At 36.1% G+C, this 27,623-nt stretch overlaps 4 protein-coding genes and 1 non-coding gene across 5 annotated transcripts; 2 read left to right on the top strand and 3 right to left on the bottom strand.

Moving 5' to 3' along the window:
• Nucleotides 1-180: 180 nt before the first annotated feature.
• LOC105338479 (heparan-sulfate 6-O-sulfotransferase 2) lies at nucleotides 181-8,795 on the bottom strand. Its single transcript, XM_034471954.2, has 2 exons — nucleotides 8,206-8,795; nucleotides 181-4,619 (listed from the first exon to the last, which is right to left on the bottom strand). The coding sequence occupies exons 1-2, from the start codon at nucleotides 8,691-8,693 to the stop codon at nucleotides 4,025-4,027; spliced, it is 1,083 nt and encodes a 360-aa protein (XP_034327845.2). The 5' UTR covers nucleotides 8,694-8,795; the 3' UTR covers nucleotides 181-4,024.
• A 1,527-nt stretch (nucleotides 8,796-10,322) lies between these two features.
• LOC105343460 (F-box only protein 36) lies at nucleotides 10,323-13,490 on the top strand. The gene is made up of 5 exons (XM_011450853.4): nucleotides 10,323-10,482; nucleotides 10,708-10,819; nucleotides 11,081-11,253; nucleotides 11,487-11,621; nucleotides 11,850-13,490. Exons 1-5 carry the CDS (start codon nucleotides 10,348-10,350, stop codon nucleotides 11,916-11,918), a joined length of 624 nt encoding a protein of 207 aa, XP_011449155.1. The 5' UTR covers nucleotides 10,323-10,347; the 3' UTR covers nucleotides 11,919-13,490.
• Nucleotides 13,491-21,084: 7,594 nt separating this feature from the next.
• LOC105343458 (mitochondrial fission 1 protein) lies at nucleotides 21,085-23,178 on the top strand. The gene is made up of 5 exons (XM_011450850.4): nucleotides 21,085-21,265; nucleotides 21,756-21,888; nucleotides 22,349-22,428; nucleotides 22,533-22,638; nucleotides 22,726-23,178. Exons 1-5 carry the CDS (start codon nucleotides 21,221-21,223, stop codon nucleotides 22,812-22,814), a joined length of 453 nt encoding a protein of 150 aa, XP_011449152.1. The 5' UTR covers nucleotides 21,085-21,220; the 3' UTR covers nucleotides 22,815-23,178.
• LOC105343459 (SPRY domain-containing protein 7) lies at nucleotides 22,871-27,616 on the bottom strand. Its single transcript, XM_011450852.4, has 5 exons — nucleotides 27,462-27,616; nucleotides 27,261-27,377; nucleotides 26,261-26,421; nucleotides 25,141-25,243; nucleotides 22,871-24,897 (listed from the first exon to the last, which is right to left on the bottom strand). The coding sequence occupies exons 1-5, from the start codon at nucleotides 27,571-27,573 to the stop codon at nucleotides 24,800-24,802; spliced, it is 591 nt and encodes a 196-aa protein (XP_011449154.2). The 5' UTR covers nucleotides 27,574-27,616; the 3' UTR covers nucleotides 22,871-24,799.
• Trnap-agg (transfer RNA proline (anticodon AGG)) lies at nucleotides 26,737-26,811 on the bottom strand. Its single transcript has one exon. It is a non-coding gene; the product is annotated as a tRNA-Pro (tRNA).
• Nucleotides 27,617-27,623: the final 7 nt, after the last annotated feature.

Below are 27,623 nucleotides of genomic sequence, written 5' to 3'. Positions count from 1 at the left end.
ATCTCAAACAAAACAAGAGGTCCATAGGTCACATTGCTCACCTGAGCAACATTAGGCAATCATAAAACATCTTGTTATCTTCATCTCAAACAGAAACACAGGTGATACCAGGTGGAGACTATTGGTATGTATAGAACCTGAACACGGGTCATCTTTCTCAAGCAGAAAACCAGGAGATAATTTGTTGCTCATTTTATATTTTATTCATCAATATCTTAAGGAACAATGTTAATGTAGCATTATCTACATGTATTGATGTTAATATACAATAAATTAACCAACCAACAAACTGTGACAACAGTTTTACATACCGGTAATATGTTTAAGGGAAGTTACTTCAAGATTCAATCGAAATAAAATCAATGCATTACTTTTAACAACCTTACATCTGTAAAAAACAATAAAATTAAAATAAACATTGGATGTTGTATACAGCGACAACAGCTGTGTAATACTGACAGATGTTTTTTGGCTTCAGCTGTTGGTTGTACAGTACTCCATATGTATAAATATTTTTTCATGTAAGTTAAAATGGTGGCTTGATGCTAATTATAGCTCCAACAGAAGCAAACGACTACATAAACCGCTACAGCAGTGAACATCATTATATTTAAAACTGGCTGGGAAATGGAACAAGGACCCCAAGGACAATTTTTTTTGTAATACTCTAAGCCAACTTTTATTCATGTGGGAAAAATTTATTGCAAAATACATCGTTGATGTGAATTTTTCTTGCTGAGTGCAAGTCATCAAATTTCCCTGGTCTTTTAATTTCCAGATTCTCTATATCTTAATTCTTGAAATAAGTCTGCTCAAACCAGTTTTTTCTCCAGTAGATCACAAAATGAAGTTGTCGCAAATAATGGGATGGTTTACAGTATTCAAAGCAATACGACACATGACAATGCCCTTAACATTGAAGAAGTACAAATTCCCATGTGGGTCAAACCAAAGCACCTATTTATACTAACATAGTAAATGAACATTGGTTATTATACTGACACAGTATACATGTATAAACAAAATGTCATAACAAGCAGTGAGAGGAAGCATGAATCAACGTATCATTTACTGCAGATTCCTAATTAATATCTGTGTAAAATCGCAAGAAGCACATACATGTACTAGTAGCATTTCAAATTTTAAAATCTCCCTTTTATTTTTTAAGGATATGTAAACCAAATGAAACTATGACAAAAAATTTGGCGTTTGAGATTTTATGTTCTTGAGATTTATTAAATGCACAACAGTTATAGCACGGAATAATGTTTTCGTTTTTAAATTAAGAATCTACAGTAACAGATTTAGTTTTACCGTTCCTCGACTTGTGTAATTTCTTCTGAAGTACAACATTAAGGAGGCTGGATGGTCAACATTAACCATCAGATCTACCTTAAAACTTTAAAGAATTATTAATATAAAGCCATACACAATTATTTAGTAAACTACAATTCCCCCAAAAATCAGTTTTTAAATTTAAATATTTTTCTATATCTTCACACAAAGCTCTTCATCTGATGGAGATTGATAAGGTCCAAAAATATAACCACTGCTATTCAACCTCCTTAACGTTTACAATACATGTTCTTATTTCTACATAGAAAAAAGTGCTATAATACTGTAAATTCCTTATATTATGCGAGCACTTAATTCCGCGATCCCACTGGTTTGTATCACATTGCGAGAATATAAAATGGCGAACGCTGAACTTTTCTACTTATTTCTTTTAGTTTTCAACTCTCAGAAAATAATGGCGAGATTTAAAATCCGTGAAGGATGCTTCTCACGATTTTACGTGGATATTAATTCCTCGCGTTTAATTAGGAATTTACAGTACATGTACTTATTTCTACGTATTAGAAATAAATCATGCTGACATTTACTGACTTCACAAAGTTTGTTCAATTTTACATGAATAAAACAACCTGAATTCACTCACCGGTATATATAAAACAAATTTCTTTCAGTATTGAATATGATAACCTTAAAAAAATCTTACAAATTGACTGACCACCAAGTCTAATGATAATGATATATAGCCCCTGACTGTACATGTGTAGGTTGTATTGCTCTTTGATGCAAGCAGCAGTAAACTGTCGTTACAAATTATTTGAAAGCACCTAAACAATGTGGAATATGCATATATTAAAAATGTATCAAAAATTACACACAAATGAAAAGTAAAACTAAAATGAATTTTCTTGTCCCCTTAAGAAAGGTCTGTAGGATAAAAAAACAAAGCAGCAATGACTGATGAAGTGTCATGGTCCCTGCTTTATCGTATAAATCTGAGATCCCAATTCACAGAGGGAGATATGCCACCATATAAAGTGAATCTGCAATTCAGTTTTCTTGTGTTTGCTTCATCTTCGAAAGCCAAGGGTTTACGACCACTCTAGAGGAGCAGAGTGGATTGTAAACCCTTTGGCTAGCGAAGATGAAGGTAAATATAATGTAGAATAGAGGCCATTTCTAATGTCTCCTCAACTAATGCCTTAAATTCCTCCTCTCTGACTTCATTCATGACCCTCTCTCATTCTCTCTCTCTAATCTCAATAATGTCAGATCATTCTCAATCACAGGTTTGTTATATACACGTATATATTACTTTGTATATACACATCTCTTCAAATTATATCATAGTTTATGTGTATGATGCCTTTTTTACCCCCTTATATCAACTCAATGCAATCCAAAGTATATCTCCCACAAAATTTTGATATGTTTAATTTTGGATAAAACATCACCCATAACTTATAAAGATACAACTGATGTGTATTGCCATGAGTCCATGACTTTCTGACGTAATCCAAGCGCCCCATCAATGACTGGCCCCTCATTTGACTGCTAATTTATTAAGTTAATTAACATCTAGACAAAACAAGAAATCACTGTCCTAACGGAGGTCTGGCAGTCAAGATATGATTTGGGTTACCTACCCCCCCCCCCCCAACCTCTTGTAATTACTGATGCTACACTATAGAGGGTGGAGCACTCTCACAATCAATAATTCATATTTTAAAATCGCACATTTACAAGCTAATACACTTATTACATATCAACACCATTGTCACTAACGTCATAATAAAATCTCCGTTTAAAATCAGCCCACTAAAAAAAGCCATAATAAAACTAAGTGCATCAAGTATGAACACATAACCTGTAAGTTTTATGATAGATAAAATAATCTACTGATGTTCTAAGCAAAATAGTGGCTCATGGTAAACAACATGTTTAAAAGCTTATGTTCACACTAAACTTGTAGAAATATACATATCACATGAAAACAATACTATGGCAAGCAAAAATCTCTTCCAATCAGATAATAAAAATTTACACATAAAACTAATTACATATGTAAAACAAGCTTCACTATTAGATAACATACAAACTTTGCAAACATGTTTTCATAGCTATTACAGATTTTAAAAAGTTCATGAGATTGGGACAAAACAGCAAGACTCTTTTATATAACCAGAAGTAAATCCGTTCATTGTTTAACAATCCATTAAAAATCACTGTCTCGTAAAATTATAAATTGCAGATGCTTTTAAGAGATTTTATAAAAACGTTTTCATGTCCCTCGCTCTTTAAAAGAATCAAGTAAAAAGAACTTAAAATTTAAAAAAAAACTTGTCCAAAAATAAATTGAAAATGTACCAGTATGTTACATTAACCGAGTAATATAAAAATAAAATTTTCCTTTGTTTTTTTTCATGTTTTAATATTTGTCTAGTAAATTCTAGCTATAGGTTGACTGTTATTTTCAACAGTTGTGAATACCTAAAAAATGATAAATTACTTTGTTTTTAGTTCAAAATTTTGGCAGAATTGATCAAATGCATGAACAATCTCAATAATAAGTCAATCTACTGTAAAAGTCAAGGTTTTTTGGCGCTTTAGCTCTATCTTGGTGACCAGGGTCTCGGTAATGCCCCGGCCACATCACAGCAGTAAGCCAATAATTACAACCTCGCTGTCTTCTATACAAAAACATTTAAGCGACAATTATCTACACGATCTTCTACTCTGGGAAGAGGGACTTGTCGTTGAGTTCCTCGTTCATAGCCTTGACTCGCTGCAGGAAGAGATCTTTGGCGTACTGATACAGGGCAATGTCCAGCGTGTTTAGTTCAATGACCTTCTTCCATTGCTCGGAGGTTGGTCTAGTCTTCATACTGTGGGTCTCGTTCAGCTGATAGAAATCTTTTATGAACTGTATATGAAAGACATGCTCAAACAATTTCTGAGTCTCCACTTGATACTCAGTCAAACCAAAAAACGAGAGATTTCGTAAGTTTTCTTTGGCACTTTCTAACATCATAGCGTTGCGTTCTTCCTCTGACATCCCCGTGCTGTTGTAACAGTTTACTTTACTCAAGTTGGCTAACATTCGCGTCTGGCGGTTGTTGGCCAGATTGAAAGGACACTTTAAGAACTCATTCAGCGTCACTCCTTGCCAGTTCTCCGACTCATAACAAAACGGAACCTCCTTCAGCGTGGCCTGTCGTCCATTACAGTAGAGCCTGGCCGTCTTCCATGTAGCACCACGACGAACATGCTTCCACTCGCTCAAGTACCTACTCACAGGGTCACGGAGGATGGACACATAATGATATCTGGAAGATATTACAATATTAGACTGATTAAACATACGGTCATAAAGAATACTGAAAGATACATGTACTAAAAATATCAAATATATTGAATACATGGATAAATAAAATCTGGAAGATATCAAATATCAGACTGATCAAAATTATGATCGTTTTAATAATATCTGGAAGATATCAAAATAAAAGACTGGTAAAATGTATGGTTGTAACGATATGTGTAAGATACTAAAATTTTAGACTGATTAAACATATGGTCATAATGAAAACAGGAAGATATATCAATATTATAATTATATCAAATACAGGATATAATGATATAAAGAGATAACAATGCATGTATCAAATATTTGGATGAAATGATATCCAAGAACATGATATCTGGAAACGTAAATATTTCAGACTTATTAAATAAATGGATGTTCTAATATCTGGAGGATACTACATGTATTAGTTACATGGTTTGTAGTTGACCTAATATGGAATTTACTGACCACGCATAAACCATATCAGGTCAACTACAAACCATGTAACGAATATATCTTACCAACTGCCTTATATAAATGGCAAGTTATGAATAACAACAGTAAAAAGTAAGGTTTTATAAGCGTTGATTAGGGTAAAAAACATGACATCATAATACTCTAAGAATGACCCCATAATGCTCAAGGGGAGATATATTTCGTACTGACTGTGCATGGAATTTACATGGTCTCCACATGACTGCTTTTAGCCAATAATTTCCTGACAATTTGCAGGTGGTAAGATATTATACAATATCTGACATTTGAAATACTTGGTCCTATAATTATATCTGATTCAGAAAATTACAATACCAAATGGATTAAGTTCCTCCTAAGGCCAAATCTTGGGAACTTTGTTATGCCTGTTAATATTAACATGGATTGTAAACTTAAACCCCTTTTTGTTTCTGCAGCAGTTACCAAAAACATTAGTTAGTTCAATTACTGTACTACAAGGGACATGTTCCCAGCATTCAGAGATAAGAGAGAGATAATGTTGATTTGCTAATAAATTCACTTCTGTCTGTAGAGCCTTAGTGTCGGCTTCAAAGTGAAAGCTCGTCCACTGAGCATGAGAGTGGGAGGATCAGGGGAATCGGTCTGAGCAGTTTCCTGTGATAACAATGATAACTTATAATACACTCTGTCTTTTACACCATTTACAATTCACTAAGAGCCACTCCAATCTCACTGATAATGCAGGCACTTCTGAACACCAACTTACAATTCATGTGAAATGTCAAGTGAAGTCAGTCCTTACTTGGCATAAAAACATTCTCTCTCTTGCATCATGTGTATGTAATAAAATTTGAATTACGCCTGTGGTGAAAATACTACAGTCTAGTATCAGTTTTTGAACACACCACTAAGTATTTACTATTTCCTCACAGAACATGTTCGACTTGAACAACGCATAAAGTATCAATGTGTTTAGTCTAAAAAACTTATAAGAATTCATCATTTCTATTGTGAAATTCATTTTTCAATTTGGAAATGTAAGACTGTTTTAACCATAGTGACTTTTCATCAGTGATAATTTTCATATACCGGTACATTGTACAGTGCTCCTTTAATGTCATTTTTATGTTATGGGGATAAAAAAAAATTCTCTCAAAAAACATGAGAAAATCCACTGTAAAACTACCAGTATTTATTACAGAATATTCAAATAACTCAATCTGTGTGGTTTGTATAGTGCAGAAAAAACATAAACGAACTATCATAAATTTTGAAATAGAGCTCTAAATTCAGTTTCCTCTCAAAACAGACAATGTGACCTCTAGTCAACGCCTCCAGTTCATACGGATACACTGTATTTATTTCAGAACTAATGATGTACCATGTACAGAAAATGTCAATTTTAATCGTCAGACACTTCTGGAGTGTACTGCAAAGTCAAGTATGCAGTAAGAAATAAAAATATGCTTCATTCAAGTGAATTAAGTTATACGGTACATGTACTAAGTTGATCCTATCAGTTTGGCAAAGAAATAACATGCTGTGAAACAATAGCTTTTGATCTTCATGATTCAAAAATACCTAGCATACATATTAGACAGAGTCATGAGAAATAAAATGTCCTAATCAAATCTTCCACATTTTTTACTCCCACACTTTTAGATGTCTTTTTTACCATACATATTTATATACTGTATACAGGGTTATTTTCACCCCATATAATTTTGCCATTCTTCACTTGCAAACAGTTTCGCCCCATCATGAATTCGCCAATACATGGTTGTGTTTCATGAAAGATAATCTGAGACATTGAAATTCACCCTGCCTTAAATTTATCTTCAGAATCTGATAACGAAGGCGAAAGGATAAATTAAAATGGGGGCCAATATTTCCCTATACAGTATGCAAACATTTTGAAATAGAAGTGTTTTTAGAATACTAGTCAATCATCATATGTTTACTTAAGGTGGTGTGCTGTTTTATTATGAGCTTACTGAAACAAAAACCCTGACAGATCCAGGCCAGAAATGTCACACCATGACCTTCACCTCTGTACCTGATTTAACAACATGTAAAAAACATAAATGATAATGTAATCACTGATGTTGTTACAATGATTGGGCTAAATAAATAAGGAATGAGGAATCATTCTTTGAGTATTATTTATGAGGTGATAATTTCGGTCGGGGTGTGATCAAATCCAAAAAAGCCTGAAGGGCTTTATGATAGATTGGATCACGCCCCGACCGAAATAATCACCTCATAATATAATAATAATAATAGTTTATTTCCAATAATATTCAATTTCCATAATATTCAAAGAATGATTCCTTATTACTTATATTTATATAATTTAAAACCATTGTACGATTAAATATTTAAATATAAATAAGCAAACCCTGCAGCGCTGGCGCCTCAATTTGGCTTTATGAGTTATATAGTACAAAATGGATACGTAGTGTTATTACAGGCAAATACACTGGAAAATGTAAATATATATATGGATATTTGTCTAAGGAGCTTGATAATAGTGTAATAAATAGAAAGGAGGAACCCTAAATTGATCCAGAAGAAGAAACACAAGTTCACCTCGCCAGGAATTTTAGCTATATGTTCCTATTGCTTGAAAAATATTAAGACCAATAGCACCATCCATACTCTGTGTGAATAAGGCTGGACCCGAAATCAAACCCGGGACCCCTGTTACTCTAGTCAGGAGCTCTACCACTGAGCTATCTGGGCCAATATCAATGGTTCTTATAACCCCAACTACTACACCAGTAATGCAAGCATTGCTGGTTTTAATCCTGTTGCAATTCCAGAGGATTTTAGAAATCAACCCAATAGATTAACGATCATGATCATGGTGGAAGGCCTAACTAAATATGCAATAGCTATACTTTCCATATTTTACATTGTTTTACACATGACACATGAAAATTGTTAATTATTCCTTTCCTAAAAACTCTTTTGTATAGACCTATTTACCTAGCAAAGTTTAGCCTGATCTAATCATGTATTCAGTAAAATTAATTGAAAGCTTTATAAATGGTAAGTTATAAATGGTAAGTTAGAATCAAGAAACTTGTATAACAGAAAGCTCATCATACTTTCTCTTCCGATGCATGTTCTCTTTTTTGTCCATCTGTTCTTCCACACAACTCTTCAACTCTGTCCAGTCTGCGTGAAGACCACACACCCATCCCGTGGAGTAGCGACTAAATAACCATAGAGTTTTCTTGGGGGTCAGACACTCGCAGCGCTTCACCCCCTTCACACAGTTACATGGTTTGCCCAGGCCTGTGTCCAGGTTCCTCACCAGGTGTCTCCCAAAGGTACTACCGCCGGTCTTCTGTATGTGTAGAAACACGATCACATCCTCATCCTCGAGGTCCAGCGTGTATTCACGATTGATAACATAAGGAGCAAAATTGTTAGGTATCAGTTCCCCGTTTTTGTACGTTTGCACGTATTTGTAAAGCAAATTGTTGGTGCCATTAGATTGGTATGTGTTGTTTGTGTAGACAATGAAGAGAAAGGTGGTGGTTACAGCGATGGCCACGCCTGTGACTATCCACTTCCTCTGGCACCTCGACATTGCCAGTTCATTCTTCTAGAAGGTCATCTGAATAGAATATATTGCACTTTGACAAACAATAACACAAATTGCTTTACAAACCGGATATGACAATTTCGATGTATTTTGGTAAAGTCGTACGTCATTTATTCGTCTCACCTTATTTATTGGACGATTTGAACACTGAGCTAGCTCCTAATAAAGCGCTTTAAATTGATGAAACATATGATGAATTGAGAATTTAGATTGATCTTATAACTAATTAAAATTTGTTATGCTTGGATTTTGGAATAAATGGAAAACCCCCCAGTATTTCTGCACCTCCCCCTCCCCCCAAGAAAAAGAAAAGAAATAACGTATATGTACATAGTTTAAATTAGTTTCATCTGATCTATTTGCAAATCTCCCTAACAATGTTTGTCTCTTTTTCTATTTTTATCCATTGTTTGAAGCTCCTCCTCCTCCTGCATTTTTTCACGTTCTCCTCCCCTAGTACTTATTCTTCTTCCTTCTTTAGCATCATTCCTACCTTTGTTCTTCCTACTTGTCATCCTGCATTTTAATTTTATGCATTTCTTTATTCTTTTCAGGCTTGCAGCATGGGCTTCTTTTTTCTAATTTTTCTCATTCGCTCTTATTCTTCCACCTTCTCTCCTTCCTCCTCCTCCTAAAACTCTTTCTCCAGCATCTTCCCTTTCAGCTTATTCTCATTTCTCTCCTGTATATCCTGGGATGTTTTTATCTTTTCCTACTCTGCATGCACTATACTTCCTCCCCATACTGCACCTCCTCCTCCTCCTCCTCCTGCATCTCCTCCTGCATCTCTTCTTTCTTCTCCTCCTTCTCCTGCATCTCCAGCTCCTTCTCTTCCTCCTGCATCTCCACCTCCTCCTGCATCTCCTCTTTCACCTCCTGCATCTCCTTCTTTTGCATCTCCTCTCATCCTCCTCGTCCATCTCCTTTCCTGTTCCTTCATCTCCTTTTCCTCCTGCATCTCCTCCTCCTCTTACTTCATCTTCTGCATCTCCTCTTCCTCCTGCATATCTTCCTCCTGCATATCTTCCTCCTGCATATCTTCCTCTTGCATATCTTCCTCCTGCATATCTCCTCCTCCTCCTCCTCCTCCTCCTCCTCCTCCTCCTCCTCCTCCTCCTCCTCCTCCTCCTCCTCCCTTATCACCACCTCCTATCTCCTCCTTCATCTCCATCCTTCCATCTCCTCGTCCATCTCCATCTCCTCCTCCATCTCTACGTCCTCCTCCATCTCTTTGTCCTCCTCCATCTCTTTGTCCTCCTCCATTTCTTCGTCCTCCTCCATCTCCTCCTCATCCATCTCCATCTCCACCCCCTCCTCCTCATCCATATCCATCTCCTCCTCCTTGCTTTCTTTCTTTCTGGTGTTACTGCTATTTCAATTTTTCTTCCTCCAGCATCATGCATCTGCACCCTTATTCTCCTGCTGCTGTTCTTCCCCATCCTGCTCCTGCTGTTATATAACTGAAAATCTTACAGTAAATTTCAATGAAAGCAAATAAAAACGCACATCTTATTAAGTTCAAAAATAATAACGAGATAAAGTGTTTGCGAACTGATTGACCAAAAGAAAGATGAAAAAACGCACCAAGACCACTAGCGCGAATTTGATCGCGTGCGAGCTGTTTAATAACGTTCGGCCCATGACAACAAATAGCGTCAAGATGGCGAAGTTTTCCCCAGTGTGGTTAAATGAACACAAGGCCTTAGTTGACTATACAGACGTTGCAAATGCGCCTTCGAAAGACTTTTATCACGTTTTTGTTACCCCAACGCAGGTAATTTAATTCATATATTTGTTAAACTTTATGCATGTTTTTCCCCTGCAAGATAAGACTTGCAAGTAAACAGCGGACTTATGAAGGTTAAGGACGAATGAAGTGCGACTTTTGCGACGCAGTTTTTAGCATCTAGTCAATTCAAAATCAAATAATATTTCATTTTCATTTCTAATCAAATGCTTCGATAAAGTTGTATTTAATAAAAAGCCTTGATGATTTCAGTTTATTTTCCGAGTGTGGAAAATTGTACCTCCCACAAGAGCAGACTCGCACGTTCCACCTTACGAGTTTAAAAATACATACGAAGAGTTTAAACACGATGACAGGTGTCAAAGTGAGTAATGTACTGCTCATCCTATTGTTGGGTGTGATCCCTTCATCTTTCACAAAAAAACAGGAAAGCTAATTAACGCTATTATTTTTTAAATATTTACATGTAAATGCCCACAAAAGACCAATGTTTATAATAAATGAACAACCATACTTATACTTGTAATCTATTTGGGAGTCAGGTTAAAAGCATTCAGTAAAATAACAAGTAAGTTATGGAGTTTTTAATTACTGACTGCAATATGTTGCTGATGCATGATTACAGGTGAAATAGTGAGACTAGCTGGAGAACCAACATTGAATTATTTGCTGGGTATAGAGGAGGGTAGGCTAGATTACATCTGCAGAATTCCCCGTGAAGCACAGATCCGCATTATTCTTAACTTAGACTTGGAGGACATTCAGAGACTGGGGAGGACTTGTAAAATGTTCAGAGAGGTTAGTTTTTTTTAGTACTTTTACATACATAGAGCTTGGACACCGATAAACTCTGATTTGATGAAGGTGGGGTATACTCATTGTTATAACTGTCCAGCCATTGTCTTATAGATATGAATTCATTAGATGCAATGACACTTGTCTGAATTTCATCCAGGACTGATTTAAACTTTATTTTTCTTTGCTCTTTGAGCTTTGAAACATTTGAATCAATGCCTTTTTGTATTACATAGCTCTGCCATTCATGTGAACTGTGGGAGAGGATCTATCGTAGATACAGCGAGACCCCCATCACTCCAGAGCTCGAAATGCTTGCCGCAGAGAAAGGCTGGAGGCGTCTTTTCTTCACCAATAAACTACAGTTACAGGTAAATGGAAGGTCACTAATAATGCAATGAAGCTTTGCATTATAATGGATAAACATTTTATCCTTTGATCAGAGTGCTTCTGCACATGCAGTTATACCAGTAGAATGTCAAATTATGACCATAAAACTTTAAAAGATTAATAAAAACATAAATTATTTCATTTTTGTGCTTAGTAATTACATATCTGTTTAAATGCTTGTTCACCATTGACTGGGTGTCTGGTTACAGATGCAGCTGCGAAGGCTCAAGAAACATGAAGGAGGCCATGCCTTTGTCACAGAGATGGAGACTGCATAAAGTTTAGCTGAAGCATTGTGGAATTTGTTTAACACCGTCCAAAACAACAGCTGCTGTGATAGCTTCTACAATCAAGCCAGATTATCCACTCTGGACCATTTATATTCAGGAGAATTTAAAGTTATTTAGTTTGCACATGTTAAAAGGTTTTTTCAAACTGCAAATTCATTCCACCTTTCCAGTGATGAACAATTACCTCTGTGATTTCAGTGTTTTATTTATAACTTATGCCTTGATTGTCATTTAAGGTTGAAACAGTTGACAATGTTATGTGTGAACTTCCACCGTGTATCTGTTTGGATTTTGATCTGGTTTTAGTGGTTTAGAAGCCATTATAATGCATGCATACAAAGCCATTGTTGATTATTTAATGCATTTATTCACTGTTGTTCCCCATTAGACCCTCACTGTATTGTATTTTGTGGTGTTTTCATATATCGTCCAATTGACCAGTAACACTGTAGAAGCCCCTCCCTTCTTTGCTGCCTTCAATATTCTTCCATTTGTTCTGTGGGACACGTTAATGTAAAAAAAAAGTGCTTTATCTTAGTTTTTATATTCAGTACAATTGTTTTTACAACAAACTTTTTGTTCTATATCAAATATGGGTTTGATGTTGTTAGCTACTTTTAATTTTTTTTAATTACCTAGTGCTTTTTCATGTTACTGAGAACTTTCATTTTGTGCCTTGACTATTAGACCTAAGACTCTTTACTCTTTTTTGCTCAATGTTATGAGTGCCATATGCTAATTTTTAACAACTAGTGGAGTACATTCAACGAAGTGATGATATAGCTATGATGAAGTGATGATATATAGCTATGATGGCACTCTCCTCTTGTAATGATGCTTGTTGATTTATACTCCTATGATATGCATATATAACCGTAGTAAAAATTAAGTGAAATCATAGCAGGAGCTAGATTTTGTCACAATTATTCTGGACTCCATTGGTTGCCATAGTAGTTATAAGTCTTGTTGAAGAGGTTTTTTCTCTTTTATAGCAAAATAAGGAAGCTGGCACAGTGAAAATAATTTGAACCTATATACATTGTATGCAGGTGGAAAAGGAGAATATATTGTACTGGTAGTAAGAACTTTTGCATAATTTGTTAAATGTATATATTTTATAGGATAACATATCTTTATTTAAACTTGCTCTCTGTTTCCATTGCCCAAGCTAGCTTTAATGTATATAGAGCTTCTGCTGAGTAAAAAATAAAAATATGTACTTCACTTTGAAAACTATGAGTGAGAAAAGATATTTGTACATGCTAACAAATTCTTGAAATGCCAAACATTTTGTTTAGAAGTGTTTTGATGAGTTTATTTATTCTTTCATGTGTTGTGACCTAGATAGTCAGGAGTCAAGTGCCAATGCCATTAAGATATGGGACTTTTCCCACAGAGCACAGGGTACGGAATATTAAATAGATTTCTCTATTTGTGTATGTAAGTTCTAGTAGATAAAAGTTGATATAATCAAATCTGTGAATTTATAAAACTTGGTCACGTGTGCATAAAATACCATACAATTGTCATTAGTTATTGAATAAATAATGATAAAACATTTGTCAATTGTCTTATTTCCATAAACATGCGAAGATTAGGATTGTAGAAGGTACGTCTTACATTATTATCTGTATCTCTGTAATTGCATTCACAATGCATTGATATTGACTTGTGAATGTGATGCTATGGCAATCTCAGTTACACATTATTCTCATTCTAATATTTATCAACAAATTACTGGCGTGCAACCAGTTCTTGCCAAGTACTATTTCTCATCAGTGAATTGTCGTGTCATTTTTTCATGTATAATTTTATTTGTTGATAAAATGATGTAACGATTGATGTACAAGCAAAAAATGGTACTCGGTGAAAACTGGTCGCACACCTGGGGTAAATCACAGTCATATTTGACAAATGAAAACTAAGAATGTGTATTTTAAATGCAAATAATTTATTGACTGGGTTTTCCTACGTAAAAATCCGGTTAATAAATGGTGAAAATGGCAGGCAGGCGGCTTCCAAAAGGGTACCCTCATTGTACGGATAACTCCTCCTACAGTTTTCAAGATAGGAAGTTGTTCTTTTGTAAATCAATTGTACATATATCAGAGATGTATTGCTAGGATTTTTATTTCTGATAATTAAAAAAAAAATTGTGAACTTAGTCATTTTTTGGCAAAATATTGTATATAGGGTTCCCTCATTGTACGGAAAACTCCTCCTACAGTTTCCAAGATAAGTAGTTGTTCTTTTGCAGACCAATGTACATATAATATCAGAAGTGTGCATATTGCTAGGATTTTTATTTCTGATCATTAATGAAAAAAATACCAGCTTTTGAACTTAGTCATTTTGGGGCAAAATATTGAAAATAGGGTACCCTCATAGTACGGATAACTTCTATAGTTTTCAAGACAGGAATTTGTTCTTTTGCAGATCAATTGTACGTATATCAGAGGTGTGCATATTTCTTGGATTTCGATTTCTGATAATTAATGAAAAAAATACCAGCTTTTGAACTTAGTTATTTTTTGGCAAAATATTGCATATAGGATACTCCATCTCACTGGATACGGTAGGTAGTGTTTATCAATTCAGGGTTGACATGGATTATGGATACAGTTCACATAAAAGAAAACCCGGTTTGCTGTCACATTGACAGCTTTTCACTTTGTATTTATACCTGTTTTAGTGTTAATGTCGGAGTTTCAGATTTATTAATTTAATTATGATATTAATGAATCTATAAATAAAAGTAATTAATTTATTAATAATTAAATTAATATAATTATGTATTAAATATTGTACAAATAAACTTAAAAAACTTAATACTAAAGTATATAATAAAATCTTTTATAAACTTAAAAATCTGGTCCTGGTCAATTGAATAGAACAGGCAGCTATCTTGACCATGAAATAAATTGCTTTAGGGTTGTAATTAAGGTTCTGGCCAAATATATAATGTATCTAGGTATTCAATTGGTTTTTCGTTTTGTCTTCTTTGATTTTAATTAGTGTTTGTTGATATTTCCCTCCAAATTCTTGGAGCTGGTTTGTCATATTTCTTTGTCACATCAGAGAGAGTGGAGTTTTTTTTGTAATCTGAAAGCTGCACGACTTTTGAAATGTAACAAACTCTACCTCTTGGTAAGTTAACATTACTAATTCTAATAATTTTGATTAATTAATAGTTCAACATTTCATTATGGATGAATTTCCTCAGGAACAGAGGTGTCACCGTTTCGCATTGTGTATTCTTTAAGCAAAAACGCCCAGGATCGCGTCGCAATGCAAAAATTAACGTAGCGTTACGAGATGCACAAACTATCGAGAGCCCGTCATTTTGTATGGTGTTCCGATGGGGCCACTTCGACCTTCGCACTTTCGCCTTTAGGTCGAGGTGCGAGAGTGCGAAGTTGCGACGGCGAATTATATTAAGGAGCGAAAGTGCGAAGATTCCACGGCGAAGCGCGAAGATGCGAAGGCGAAAGTGCGAAGTTGCGAAGGCGAAGAAGCGATACTACTATCGCACCTTCGTCGTCGCAACTTCGCACTCTCGCCTTCGCATCTTCGCACTTTCGCCTTCGCCTTTTTATAATTGTGCAGCTCTCTATCGTTTAAAGACAATTTTAGCTGTATAAAAGGACATCTGAGGCAGACGATGAACTTTTTAGAATTTATTTTCAACAGCTTGCGCAGATCCATAACTTTTTCTAGGGGGGGGGGGTGTGGATGGATAATTATATTTGTGGGGGTCGGGGGAGGGTTCCGAGACATATTTTGGAGATTTTATTATATATGATTAATAAAATTAAATTTTCCGGGGGTGAGATCCGGACCCTCTCTCCCCCTTTACTGCATGTGTGAAGTTATTAATATTGAATTTTCCGGGGGGCGGACCCCCTCTCCCCCTCTAGATCCATACATCAGCAAGGAGTGTCGCATAATGAAATTAGAATGTTACTGTGTTTGATCCACGGTAAACAGATAGCTGGTAAGCGACAGGAGTCTAGAAGTGCATATGTATACATTATGGCGGACATTACATTTTATATGGAGTATATAATGATTAGGCATAGCTAGCACTGGTCAGGCACATAGCATCGTTTTTGAAAGTGGGGGGGCCAGACCCATCCAAAAAATCTTGACAAGCAAAAAAAAAAAGGAAATTTAAAGTTTCCAAAAATCTTCAAAATCCTAATCCGGGGGGGGGGTTAGACTAACCTATACTTCCAAAAAAAAAAATTTCCCTACCAAAATTTACTTCCCTCAAAATCATGAAATTCCTAATCCGTGGGGGGGAGGGGGGGGGAGAGGTAACTTCAATTTACTCCTCATTTCCTTATTTTCATATCAATTTCTTCTTCCTTATTTCCAAAAAAGTGGGGGGGGGGGGGGGGGGGGGTGGGCCAACTACAATATAATTCATTTTTTTATATGTAAATTTTAAAAAATTGGTTGCTGCGAGAAAAAGTGTGTGTGTGGGGGGGGGGGGGGGGCAGGCCCCCCCCCCCCCCCGGCCCCCCCTGATGCTACGTGCCTGCTGGTAAACATATATGTCACATATACACATTAAAATATTTATAAACATTCATAGTAAGCACAATGGCCTAGCGCATGCGTACCAATGATATCATGGATTAATCGGAAAACCTTGGCGAGTACGGTATCTGCATCAAATTCTATGTAATCGACCGAGACTTTCTGAATGCTATTAAAAAAGCGAAGGCGAAAGTGCGAAGTTGCGAAGGCGAGAGTGCGAAGTTGCGAAGGCGAAGGAGCGATAGTAGTATCGCTCCTTCGCACCTTCGCTCTTTCGCCATCGCATCTTCGCGCTTCACCGTCGCATCTTCGCACTTTCGCTCCTTCGCCGTCGCACTCTCGCCTTCGCAACTTCGCACTCTCGCATCTTCGACCTAAAGGCGAAAGTGCGAAGGTCGAAGTGGCCCTATCGGAACACCATAATTTTGGCCCTATGGTATAACGTGCGGCCCGTGGCTGAGCAATAGACAGTGGGTGGAAAAAATCGCGCAGGATCAACCGGAGGACGACGGGTCCTCGGAAAACAACGACCATGACGAACTTGACAATTACAATGCTGACTAATCTTATGTTTAGCTTGTTTTTGCTAGTGACCTTATTTGCTTGCCAGTTTGTTACTCTGTCTACATGTTTCAATATTTTAGCATGGACTGTGCGTGGTATAATGTCATCATCTCTCAGCTTATCAAATGTTTTAGACACTGTCAATTGTGACATAGCAATAATTTGTGAACATAAACTCAAACAACAAGCGTAAATTACCTAGACACTATCAACTCAAAATACTCAAGCTTCGTCCATATAGATTTAGAACACAGCTGTAACAATACAGATAAACCTTATTCTCCCTTTGTGGGAAAGGGAGGGGTAGGGATTATGTATAGGAAGGATCTGCTACACACAGTGTCAGAAATACCCGATATAACTTCTTCTCGTATTATAGGAATTGAAGTTAAACGCAAACACCAACGCTCGTTGTATGTTTTAGGCGCATATCTTCCATCAGACAGCAACATTCAAACATATCAAACAGAGTAAATCTACTAGATGCATTGTTTAATCACCTTTGCACTCTTGGGGATGTAATAATCGGGGGGGGGGGGGGGAGGATCTCAATGCCAGTTTATATGACAAAGAATTACCTAATGTAAACCAATACAAAGCCAAAGCTCTCAAAGACTTTACCTATAGCAATAACATATGTATTCCTTCGAATGATTTTTCATTTTGAGGTCTAGTTACACTTTTTTGCAAACTAAGACAACATTAGATTTTATCCTGTGCAATAGGTCATTTTTCAACAACGTAAATAAATACCGTATTCTGGAAGAAGGCACATTCAGCTCTACATCTGACCATCTTCCAGTTTTAATGTCTATTGATTTACATGTAAAATACAATTATTCTTGTAAAAAAAAGCAGCTCTTTACCAGCTTGGCATAAGGCAGATGTAAACCAACTGCAACATTATGAACTGTATATTAACAATGCTTCAGACGTTTTACTTGAACAAAGGTTGAGTTCTGTTGTAGATCTTGACAATTTCTGCAAAAAATTGTACCATATTTTATACACTGCTGCATCCCTTTTTATTCCTGTAGCAAAATTTAAACCTCACTTAAGACCCGAGTGGACACCTGAAGTCAAACTCCTTCACGACCGAGAGCGCCAAATGCGAAATATCTGGTTAATCGAGGGTCATCCCAGAGGCATGGTACACGACTCCTACAAGAACTATAAAAAAGCTAAACGCGAGTTCCGGAATGAACTTAATGCTGAACACGACAGATACATGACATCGGTATTCCACGATATTGATCAAACTTCCGAGTGTGATGTGCGGCTCTTTTGGAAGCTTGTTAAACGCCAGCGACCCAGGAACACAAGATTCTACCCGGAAATCGAAATTGATGGCAGACTCGTTGATAACCTGGATGAAATTGCAAGCTGTTTTGCTGAGTATTTTGAACAAATTTATAACCCAACAAAAAGCAAACATTTTGATTCAGAATTTTACAAATCCACAGAAATCTCATATCTGGTTATTCAGGAAAACTCACGACTTCAAACACTATCGAAATTACCGGGGGGTGAAGTTACCGCTATCGAAATATCCAAGGCTATCAAAGAACTTAAACGCAGAAAAGCACCTGGGCTCGACTGTATTCAGAACGAACATCTCATATTTGGAGGACCCCAACTCTTCACCTGCATCTCACACCTCTTTAATGCAGTTATCAACATTGGCAGAATCCCATCTATCTGGAAAACAGATCTCATTATTCCTATTTACAAAGGTAACAACAAAACAAAGAGCTCACCTGACAGCTATAGACCGATAGCTCTTCTTCCTTGTTTAATGAAACTTTTTGAAAAAATTCTTACGCTTAGGATTCGTGATCATGTTCTCCCTTCCGTTTCCTTTCCAAATCCACAGCAGCAAGGATTCCAGCCAAAACTTGGATGCATAACAGCTTCATTCAACTCACAAGAAACCGTCTTTCATAACCTAGAGCAAGGTAGCCCAGTATATGTTGCCTTCCTTGACCCACAAAAGGCCTTCGATACTGTGTGGAGACATGGTCTCATGTGTAAATTACATCAACTCGGTGTGAAAGGATCGCTTTGGACCCTTATCGACGATTGTCATACAGACACATTTTGCTCCGTTGCCGTGAATCAGAAAAACTCCCAAGGAATGAGGCAAGGGAGTGTCATTTCAACATTCCTCTACTTAGTCTTTATAAACGATCTCCTACAAGAACTACAAAACCAAAACCCAAATACTGGAATTCACAGCATTAGATCTTCAAATCCAGCACTTGCAGATGATATTTCCTGTATATCCTTATCACCACGAGGTCTTCAAACCCTTCTCAACACAGCTTACGACTTCTCTACTCGATGGCGATTCAAATTTAACGCAAGCAAATCTAATGTTCTACATTTCTCTCCAACAGGCATCAACAACAGTTCTCTTTCCTGGAAACTTGGCGACGACACCATTAAAATTTCAAAATCATATAACCATCTTGGTATTCTTCTAGATGCTAAGCTTGACCCAACAGAAAGAACAGCAAAAGCATGCAGAAAAGGTCAACAAACGTATTTTGCCCTCAAAATGAGTGAACACCTCAATCCCGCAACTCTTTCCAAGCTTTACAAACGGATTGTTTTTCCTAGTGTTCTGTACGGTAGTGAGCTATGGTGTGACCTTAAGCAGAAGGACAACCGCGCTTTGGATGTATTTTAGCACTTCATATGTAAACACGCCATGAATCTTCCAAAACATACAAGATCAGATATGTATGAATCAATTTTTGGACTTTTACCAATAGCCTCCGAAATCGACAAACGTAAATTACAGTTCTTTGGCCGTCTCTGTTTAATGGACACAAAATGCCTCATGAAAAAGATCTTTCTTCATCGCCTTTTTTCATACCTCGATTCTCCAAACTGCAAATACTACGGCTTTATTCCCGACGTAATTCACCTTCTGGATAAATATAATCTGTTAGAACATCTGAACTCATATCTACAAAATGGATTGTTTCTAAATAAACTTGAATGGAAAAAGACTGTTAACTCAGCTGTGTTTTACCACTTTACAACTTCCAGATCAAACCGCATGCTCCGAGACAACGACTTTACTCAATTTAGACATATAACTGGAAACAGCAGACCAGACTGGATATGGAAACTTCCTAGCGACATTCAGGAAGTTACTCTATGTAAATTTATTGTCAAAAGACCTTCCCTCGCACATCTGCAGTTTATGTCAAAAATTGTTCATAAATATTTTTGAACATGTTTCTACCTCTTGGTAAGTTAACATTACTAATTCTAATAATTTTGATTAATTAATAGTTCAACATTTCATTAACAGTGAATTCTATACTGAATTTTGCCAAATTAAATGAATAGCTCATGCACAGTAAGAGTGAATAATTTTGTGAGATATGAACATTTTGATAGATAAGAATAACATAAATATATTCACTGTTTTATCCCTTTATATTGTGAACATAAGTACAAGTTTAATTTATTAATGTAAACTTTACAATAATTTGTAGTTGCCTTACCAGATAGTATATATCTACCATACAGTCATAATACTATACAAGTGCGCATTCCCATAGAATGGTATGTTTAACTGTGTTTTATGATTCAGAATAATATAGTGATGTGTATCAGTGTAAACCTATTTTTTAGATACATGAATTAATAAATAACGCAATTCATACATGCATAATGGAATAATGTAAAGAGTTGTTTTCCTTTAGCGCAACTTGCTCCTTTTGTAATATTTTTATGTCGATTATTTATATTGTTGGTATTCATTGTAGGGCTATTCATTTGTTTACTATCTATTCCAATAAATACTGGAGATGCCCAGAACCCGAACAGGCGTTTGTTTGATTTCTTCAACACTCAACAAATACCCCTGTTACATTAACAAATAATCATATATTTTTTTAAAACTTCATTTGGTTCAAAATATTTCAGTGACCATAATATATTGGAAGAAATGGTTTATGTATTATTCAACTTTTACTATCGAGCCTCTCAGTTCTTTGATTTACTTTACGAATAGTATGAAGTACGAGATGACAAACTAAAAACGGCGCCTCATGGAGGTATTGTAGAAGTCCAAGGTATTCCGATAGTCGATGACGGCTACAGCCGACAGCCGAATATAATTTCGGGAAAACATTAAAAAGACAAAGCTCAGCAAATAACTGGTATTCATGGAATCGATTCTAAACGAAGAAGTTGATCCAGCAGATCTCAAGGTAAACATTATCGTTTTAAATAGACAACATCCTGTCAATTGAAACACCCTTGTTAACGAATTTCCTCTGACCTACGCAATACGAGTTTATATAAATAAACATTATTCAAATCTTCGTGAAGGAAAAACACTATACAATACATAACGAGGTGTGCTTCTCAAGTAACAAAGGTTTAATGCCCCCTCCCACATTCACAACACAGGCTTCGCAAATCTCTTAAAATTTTGGGATACGCCACAATTCTACAAACCGGTAGTTCCTCCTACATCTGTGAACTTGTTCAGTTTTAAAACTCACTGTTCATTAAAAAGATAAGGGAAATGCATAGAATTGATCTTCGTTTAGTAGATTTTAAGCTAGATATAGATATTTTTCTCATGTAAAACTAAAAACTTTATTTTTACTTTCATTTTACAGCTGATTTATGAAAATAAAATTGAAGTGTTTCAGATGCTGTCGATAAATTACTTTTCTCTTTCAATTTCTTCAGAGGTTTGAGTTGATGTACAATGAACAAGTACGGCGAGGCCAAGTGAGTGAGAAAGCCAAGTTTGAATATGCTTGGTGTCTCGTGAGGAGCAAATACATTGATGATATGAAGGAGGGAGTGGCTCTTTTAGAAGGTACGAATAAGAGGTGCCCAATTTATCAGTATTGTGTATTACACCATTCATTGCAGATCTCTTACTCAAGTCTTTATCACACCCCTACATTGCATGTATCATATGCCATGGACAATTCTTTTCCATTTCTTTACGTTCTCTGATCTCTTACTCTATGGAAAAATTTGTATCGGCATGCTTTAGAGTTACAGTTCTTGATCCTCACATACAAAAGACTTCCAAATTTACGAAGTACAATAAATTCAAATGCAAAATTTATCTTTTTCCTCCATGGATGTCATATGATTTTGGTTGTTGTATCACACATAAATCTTGATTATTTCCTTTGCATGTCAAAAGAAAATCCCTCTTGTGGCAACAACTTTGAAAGACATTTTTTTTCTCATGACTACCAGTAATACCAGTATTCCATGGATGATTGGTAGTTTGAAAAATTCAATGGTCATTTAATATTTTGTAGATTTATTCAAGAGAGCATCAGATGATGGTGCCCGTAGAGATTACTTATATTACATGTCAGTTGGTTACACCAGGATAAAGGCAAGTTTGTTTCATGAAAAATTATTCATGGGTCAAAAGATTTTGTGATATGAAATATAACTACAAAACAGAAATCTTTTTAATTCCTTTCATTTTATCTGTAGGAGTATCCCCAAGCTTTAAAGTATGTTAAAGCTCTTCTAAAAATTGAACCAGGAAATCATCAGGCATTACAATTAGAAAAATTCATCAATAAGAAAATGACCAAAGGTATGATCTTATCTAAATTTTTGTTTATGAAACCATACAGTTCAATGGTGTTAATGATGATGTGATAAGATTTGATTTTTTTTACAGAAGGGATTATGGGTATGGCGATTGTGGGTGGGGCGGCATTAGCGCTTGGGGGACTGGTCAGTCTAGGTATAGCCTTGGCCAAGAAATGACGCTGCCGACCAAAACAAGGCTGTGTTGCCAACCAGCCTGAAATTGAGAGAAGATGTTCACATTTTAAACGTTTAATTGGATAAGTAGAAGCTCAAATGACAAGACAGAAAATCATTTACAATGTATTGACTGACCAGATTTGTTATTTGAATTTAATCTAAAAATTTAAATAATGCTGTGAAGTAATGAGTGTTGCTATGGTAGGAAGACTCCTCTTCAGTTAATTGTTTTAATACAATGATTTGATTATTATTTTTTTTTTAAGTATTAAAAGTGATTACCGGTAAAATGGATTTATTGTTAAGATGTTTTGTCATGGTACATGAATTGTACATTGTATGTTATTAAATTATGTAAACTACTGGTATTTGAATTGTTGTTTGTGCATGTCACATTTTCATTCCCAGGTAAAAATGATATAGCAACAAATTATGTTGATGAACATAAAGGAAAATCATTTATTATCAAAACTCAGTGCTTTGATATAACACTGATTGATTGTAGTAAAAACAAGAATGAGAAAAGATGTGTTATGCATTGTGCATTTATTTTATTAAATAGTGTTGAAGACTATCAAACAGCAGATGTTTATATGCAAGACAAGTATAAAAACAAACAAAAATGGTGATGATTCTTATCTCTTCATGTGGCAGATATTAAATTCATATTACAGTTTAATTTCAACAATATGCCAGTAAATATAATGCGTTTACAATATGTGGTTTTAATGTTTTGCCAGATTTCAAACAGATTCTGACCATTACCAGGTTTACAATGTTTCTTCAAAGAAGCCAAATAAAACATAGGTCATTTCCCAATATGTGTTTTAAAATTAAGGATATAAGGGTCACAAAAGAACTTAAATAAACTAAACTGCTTGGGCTCTGGAATATCATTTATCTTAACCAAAAGGAATACACTTGATGCATATAGTGATATACTATGTAACGCAAAAGATGATTTGATGATATGAAATGATGTTTAAAGAACATGAATTATATATTTTGTCTTTGTTTGCTGCCCTGCAAACTCAGCATGCCACAATTAACAAATACACATAACTAAAACAGACATGAAGAGGTGGAAGTATGTCTGATTCAGAGTTCTAATCCTGCTCAACAGTGTGAAAATGCTTGGTCTCTGACAGAGTTATCTACCTTTACAACAATTCTCCCTTGCCCAAATATTGCTTATATTTCATGACAGATATATGTATTTTGTTTATCCTGCAACATAAAATCACATTTTATGCCTCAAACAAGCTTTTTTCGATAAATTTCTATGCATATCTGCAGTTGATGCCATGGCATAAACAAAGCAAGAAAGACGTCACAATGCATTTGTATGTCGAATAAATGCACGAGAATATATTGGGGCATTGACTGAATATAACTTTGGTTATTGGATTACCTTTATTTGGTCAATGCAAGGGGCAGTTGCAGGATAAAACAAAAACCACATAAAAATATTGTTTTGTTCCGAAGCATAATGTTCTTAAAATATACAAAATATATGTAACCAAAGCAGAACGATAGTACATGTGTCCTCAAAAAAGAAATCGTACAAGGATCAAGCCTACAAACACTCGTCATATATTGCACTTTTGTACATACACAGAAAAATGTTCAATAATTCCATGATCTTGTTATCACATTGTCAAAAGGAATGGTCCTAAAAACAGTCAAACTGTACTAGGATGGCATGTGTCATTTAACTCAGGTGTAGGAAGTACATGTATTTGTTTCTCTGGCCTGGTAGACATTTGGCCTATACAATCATGGATTATATACAGTGAGACACAATACATATACATGTACAATGTCATCTATGGCTGGTAATATCACCCTTTTCCTGGTGATGACACATAATTACACAGTGATTAAGATTACAACCTCCTCTATATATCTGTCCAACAAAAAACCTTGTAATTGTCCATGCCTTACAAGCACAACTTTCTCAGTCTGTCAACAAGACAAACGTATAATCACAACAAGGACTGTTCTATCATGATGCTGTCGAATCCGTCAGGAGGATGGTGGTAGAATTTGTCAAACTGGACATCCATCACAGCCCCCTCATCCACTGGAACAAGACAAGCGGGTAAGTTATGTCGGGAAGGGTTGAGAATGGAATTTTAGATGAATGGCAAATACATTTGTATTTAAAAGCATTTTTTTCCTCTTTGTGTTTAAATATGTATTGTATTGCTGGTAGTACATACAGAGAGGTACATGTATGTTACTTTTTCATTTTATTTGTTTAAATCTACTTTTTGTTCATGCATTGAAGCTTTGTATACATAACAAGTTTAATACTTTGGAATACCATAAAACACGGGATACAGAGTCCCCTTCATCCCTGTGAATGGACAGGGCAGAGGTTTCCCATTCAGGTAGAAGTTCAGTTGTACATGGTCATAGGTTAAACCCTGCAAAACACAACAATACATTAAACTAAAACTAGACATCATTGAGATAGTTACCATCTCAAAGCGTCTTGCTCTAATAATGGAAAAACAGGATAAAAGCATTAATATATTTCGGAGGATTTTGCTTTGACATTGACCTATGACTTCGAAATTCTAGGTTGGCATAGAACTTTAAGTCAAGCTCATTACTTCTTACGATCAGGTTTTCTTGGGGTTAAATATGAGCAAGATTAAGCCAATGAGAATTAATTTGAAGTCCTATACTGGATATCTAAGAGATCTGCTATGACCTTAACATTTGACATTGAAACTTGGTTAAAAGTCATTGCACACCCTTTACCCAGAGGCTCTGTTTAAGTGAAGTATGAGCCAGATAGGGCTTAAGGGAGAGTAAATATGCTGTGATTTTTTTTTTTTGCATGGACTGGTATGACCTTGACTCTTGACCTAGAAATGTCACTCAAGGTCACTGCACACCCTCTGACTAATGACACTATGTGGGTGAAGTACACGCCAGATTTAACCAAGGGGAGAGAATATAAGATCCAGACAAGGATTTTTGGCTAATTCTGCTTTGACCTTAACCTTAGAATTAGAAACCTGGTCAAGGTCACTGCATAACATTTACCCAAAGGCACTCTGTAGGTAAAGTTTGGGCCAAGATGGGAAGATGTCCCCTTGACAAGTGATCTCGAATGGACAGACGAATGGACAGACCGATAATTATAGGGCGCTTGCACAGCAGGGCCTTAAAAATAATACCAATAAAATCTTCAATCAAAAATAATGACATGTCCACAGGTCTTGAACATATACATCCCCTTTTTGTGGGACTTCTATATGTACCACTAGATGTGCTGATGGAAATCATACTTACCATACACATTTTGATGGAAGGTCTGCATGTACGACAGATCTTACCAGAACATCCCATAATGTATGATGTATCTAACCATACGTCCTCTACATGTATGGCGTATCTTACTAGTACACCCCTACATGTATGACAGATCTTACCAGTACATCCCCTTCCTGAGGAACTTCTGGCAGCTTGCCCTTTTGCTGCTTGTCATGATACATTGCTCCATCCTGCCTAACTACCCAGGATTCTGTGTTCTCTCCGAGAGGTACTTCATTCACATTACACCTTCTTGAGGCTAGTCCAACTCCCCATACACCTTTAATACAAGATTTTTCCAGACTTAATGGCCTGCAACCAGTTCTTGCTGAGTACCATTTCTTGCCAATGCACTGTTATGTCATTTTATCAGCACATAAAATTATATACGAAAAAACCCCCGAAACAATGCACAAAAATGGGACCCGGCCAGAACTGGTCGCATGCCAGTACAAATAATATCACTAAGAGTTCATATTAGGTGGATATATACTAAACATGTTATATATGTTAATTGGATATCATAAAATCAATGTTGAGCTGAACCTTAATAGTGTCAAGTACAAAAATATGTAACGGGATGGGAGAAATAATGACGGACCAGACCGGGTTTCGAACCTGGGCCCCCTGAATCCCTAGTCAGGTGCTCTACCAACTGAGCTATCTGGCGCCAGTATTCGAACCGGTCTGACCGTCACAATCCTTCCCCCTTAAATGATCTTCATCCCCAAGATAACCCCAGGCTCTTCCCCTGGTAGGAGTTCACCTGTCAGTTCCAGGGGTTGGTCATGGCACCAAATATAACGGATGGGAGAAATAATGACGGACCAGACCGGGTTTTGTACCCGGGCTTTCTGAATCTCTAGTCAGGTGCTCTACCAACTGAGCTATCTGGCGCCGGTATTTGAACCGTTCTGGCCGTCACAAAGAAAAGGGAATACAATATGTTTTATATTAACTACTCAACATACTTAATAACATTTAAAAATTTAAATTCTTAGGTCTTTTGATACCAGAAATATCTTCCCTCGTAGAGATTTGTTCATCAAAGCCAAAGGTAACTTTTTTTATGACTTGGTCAGCTGTTGATGACACGTATCGACCCCCCTAAAAACCTACCGGTGCTTTGTACTTTTACTTCAAAATATGCTTTATCCTGCGCAATTGGCGCATTGGAAAGAGCTGCTCCTGTTCCACAGATTCTACGCCCATTCTTCACAATTACGACATCATTGCCTACAAAATGTTGAACATTTGCACATTGATATTCTTAATTTTTTTTCAACATACAGCAAGAATTGGATGGTTAAAAGTAGATACCCATAAGTGACGCATCTAATTTTACGGTTGGAATTTCTTTTAAGGGTATGTGTCCCGAGCTGAAGCCGGTTCCATCCCAACAACAGCGAAAACAGCAAAAACAAGCAGCCATTCTTGGTACTTCCGGTGAGGTGATTACACATTAACTCATTCATAAAACTA

This window comes from Magallana gigas, chromosome 8, assembly GCF_963853765.1.
Source record: "Magallana gigas chromosome 8, xbMagGiga1.1, whole genome shotgun sequence".
NCBI lineage: Eukaryota > Metazoa > Mollusca > Bivalvia > Ostreida > Ostreidae > Magallana > Magallana gigas.
This window is presented reverse-complemented; position numbering and strand designations above follow the sequence as displayed.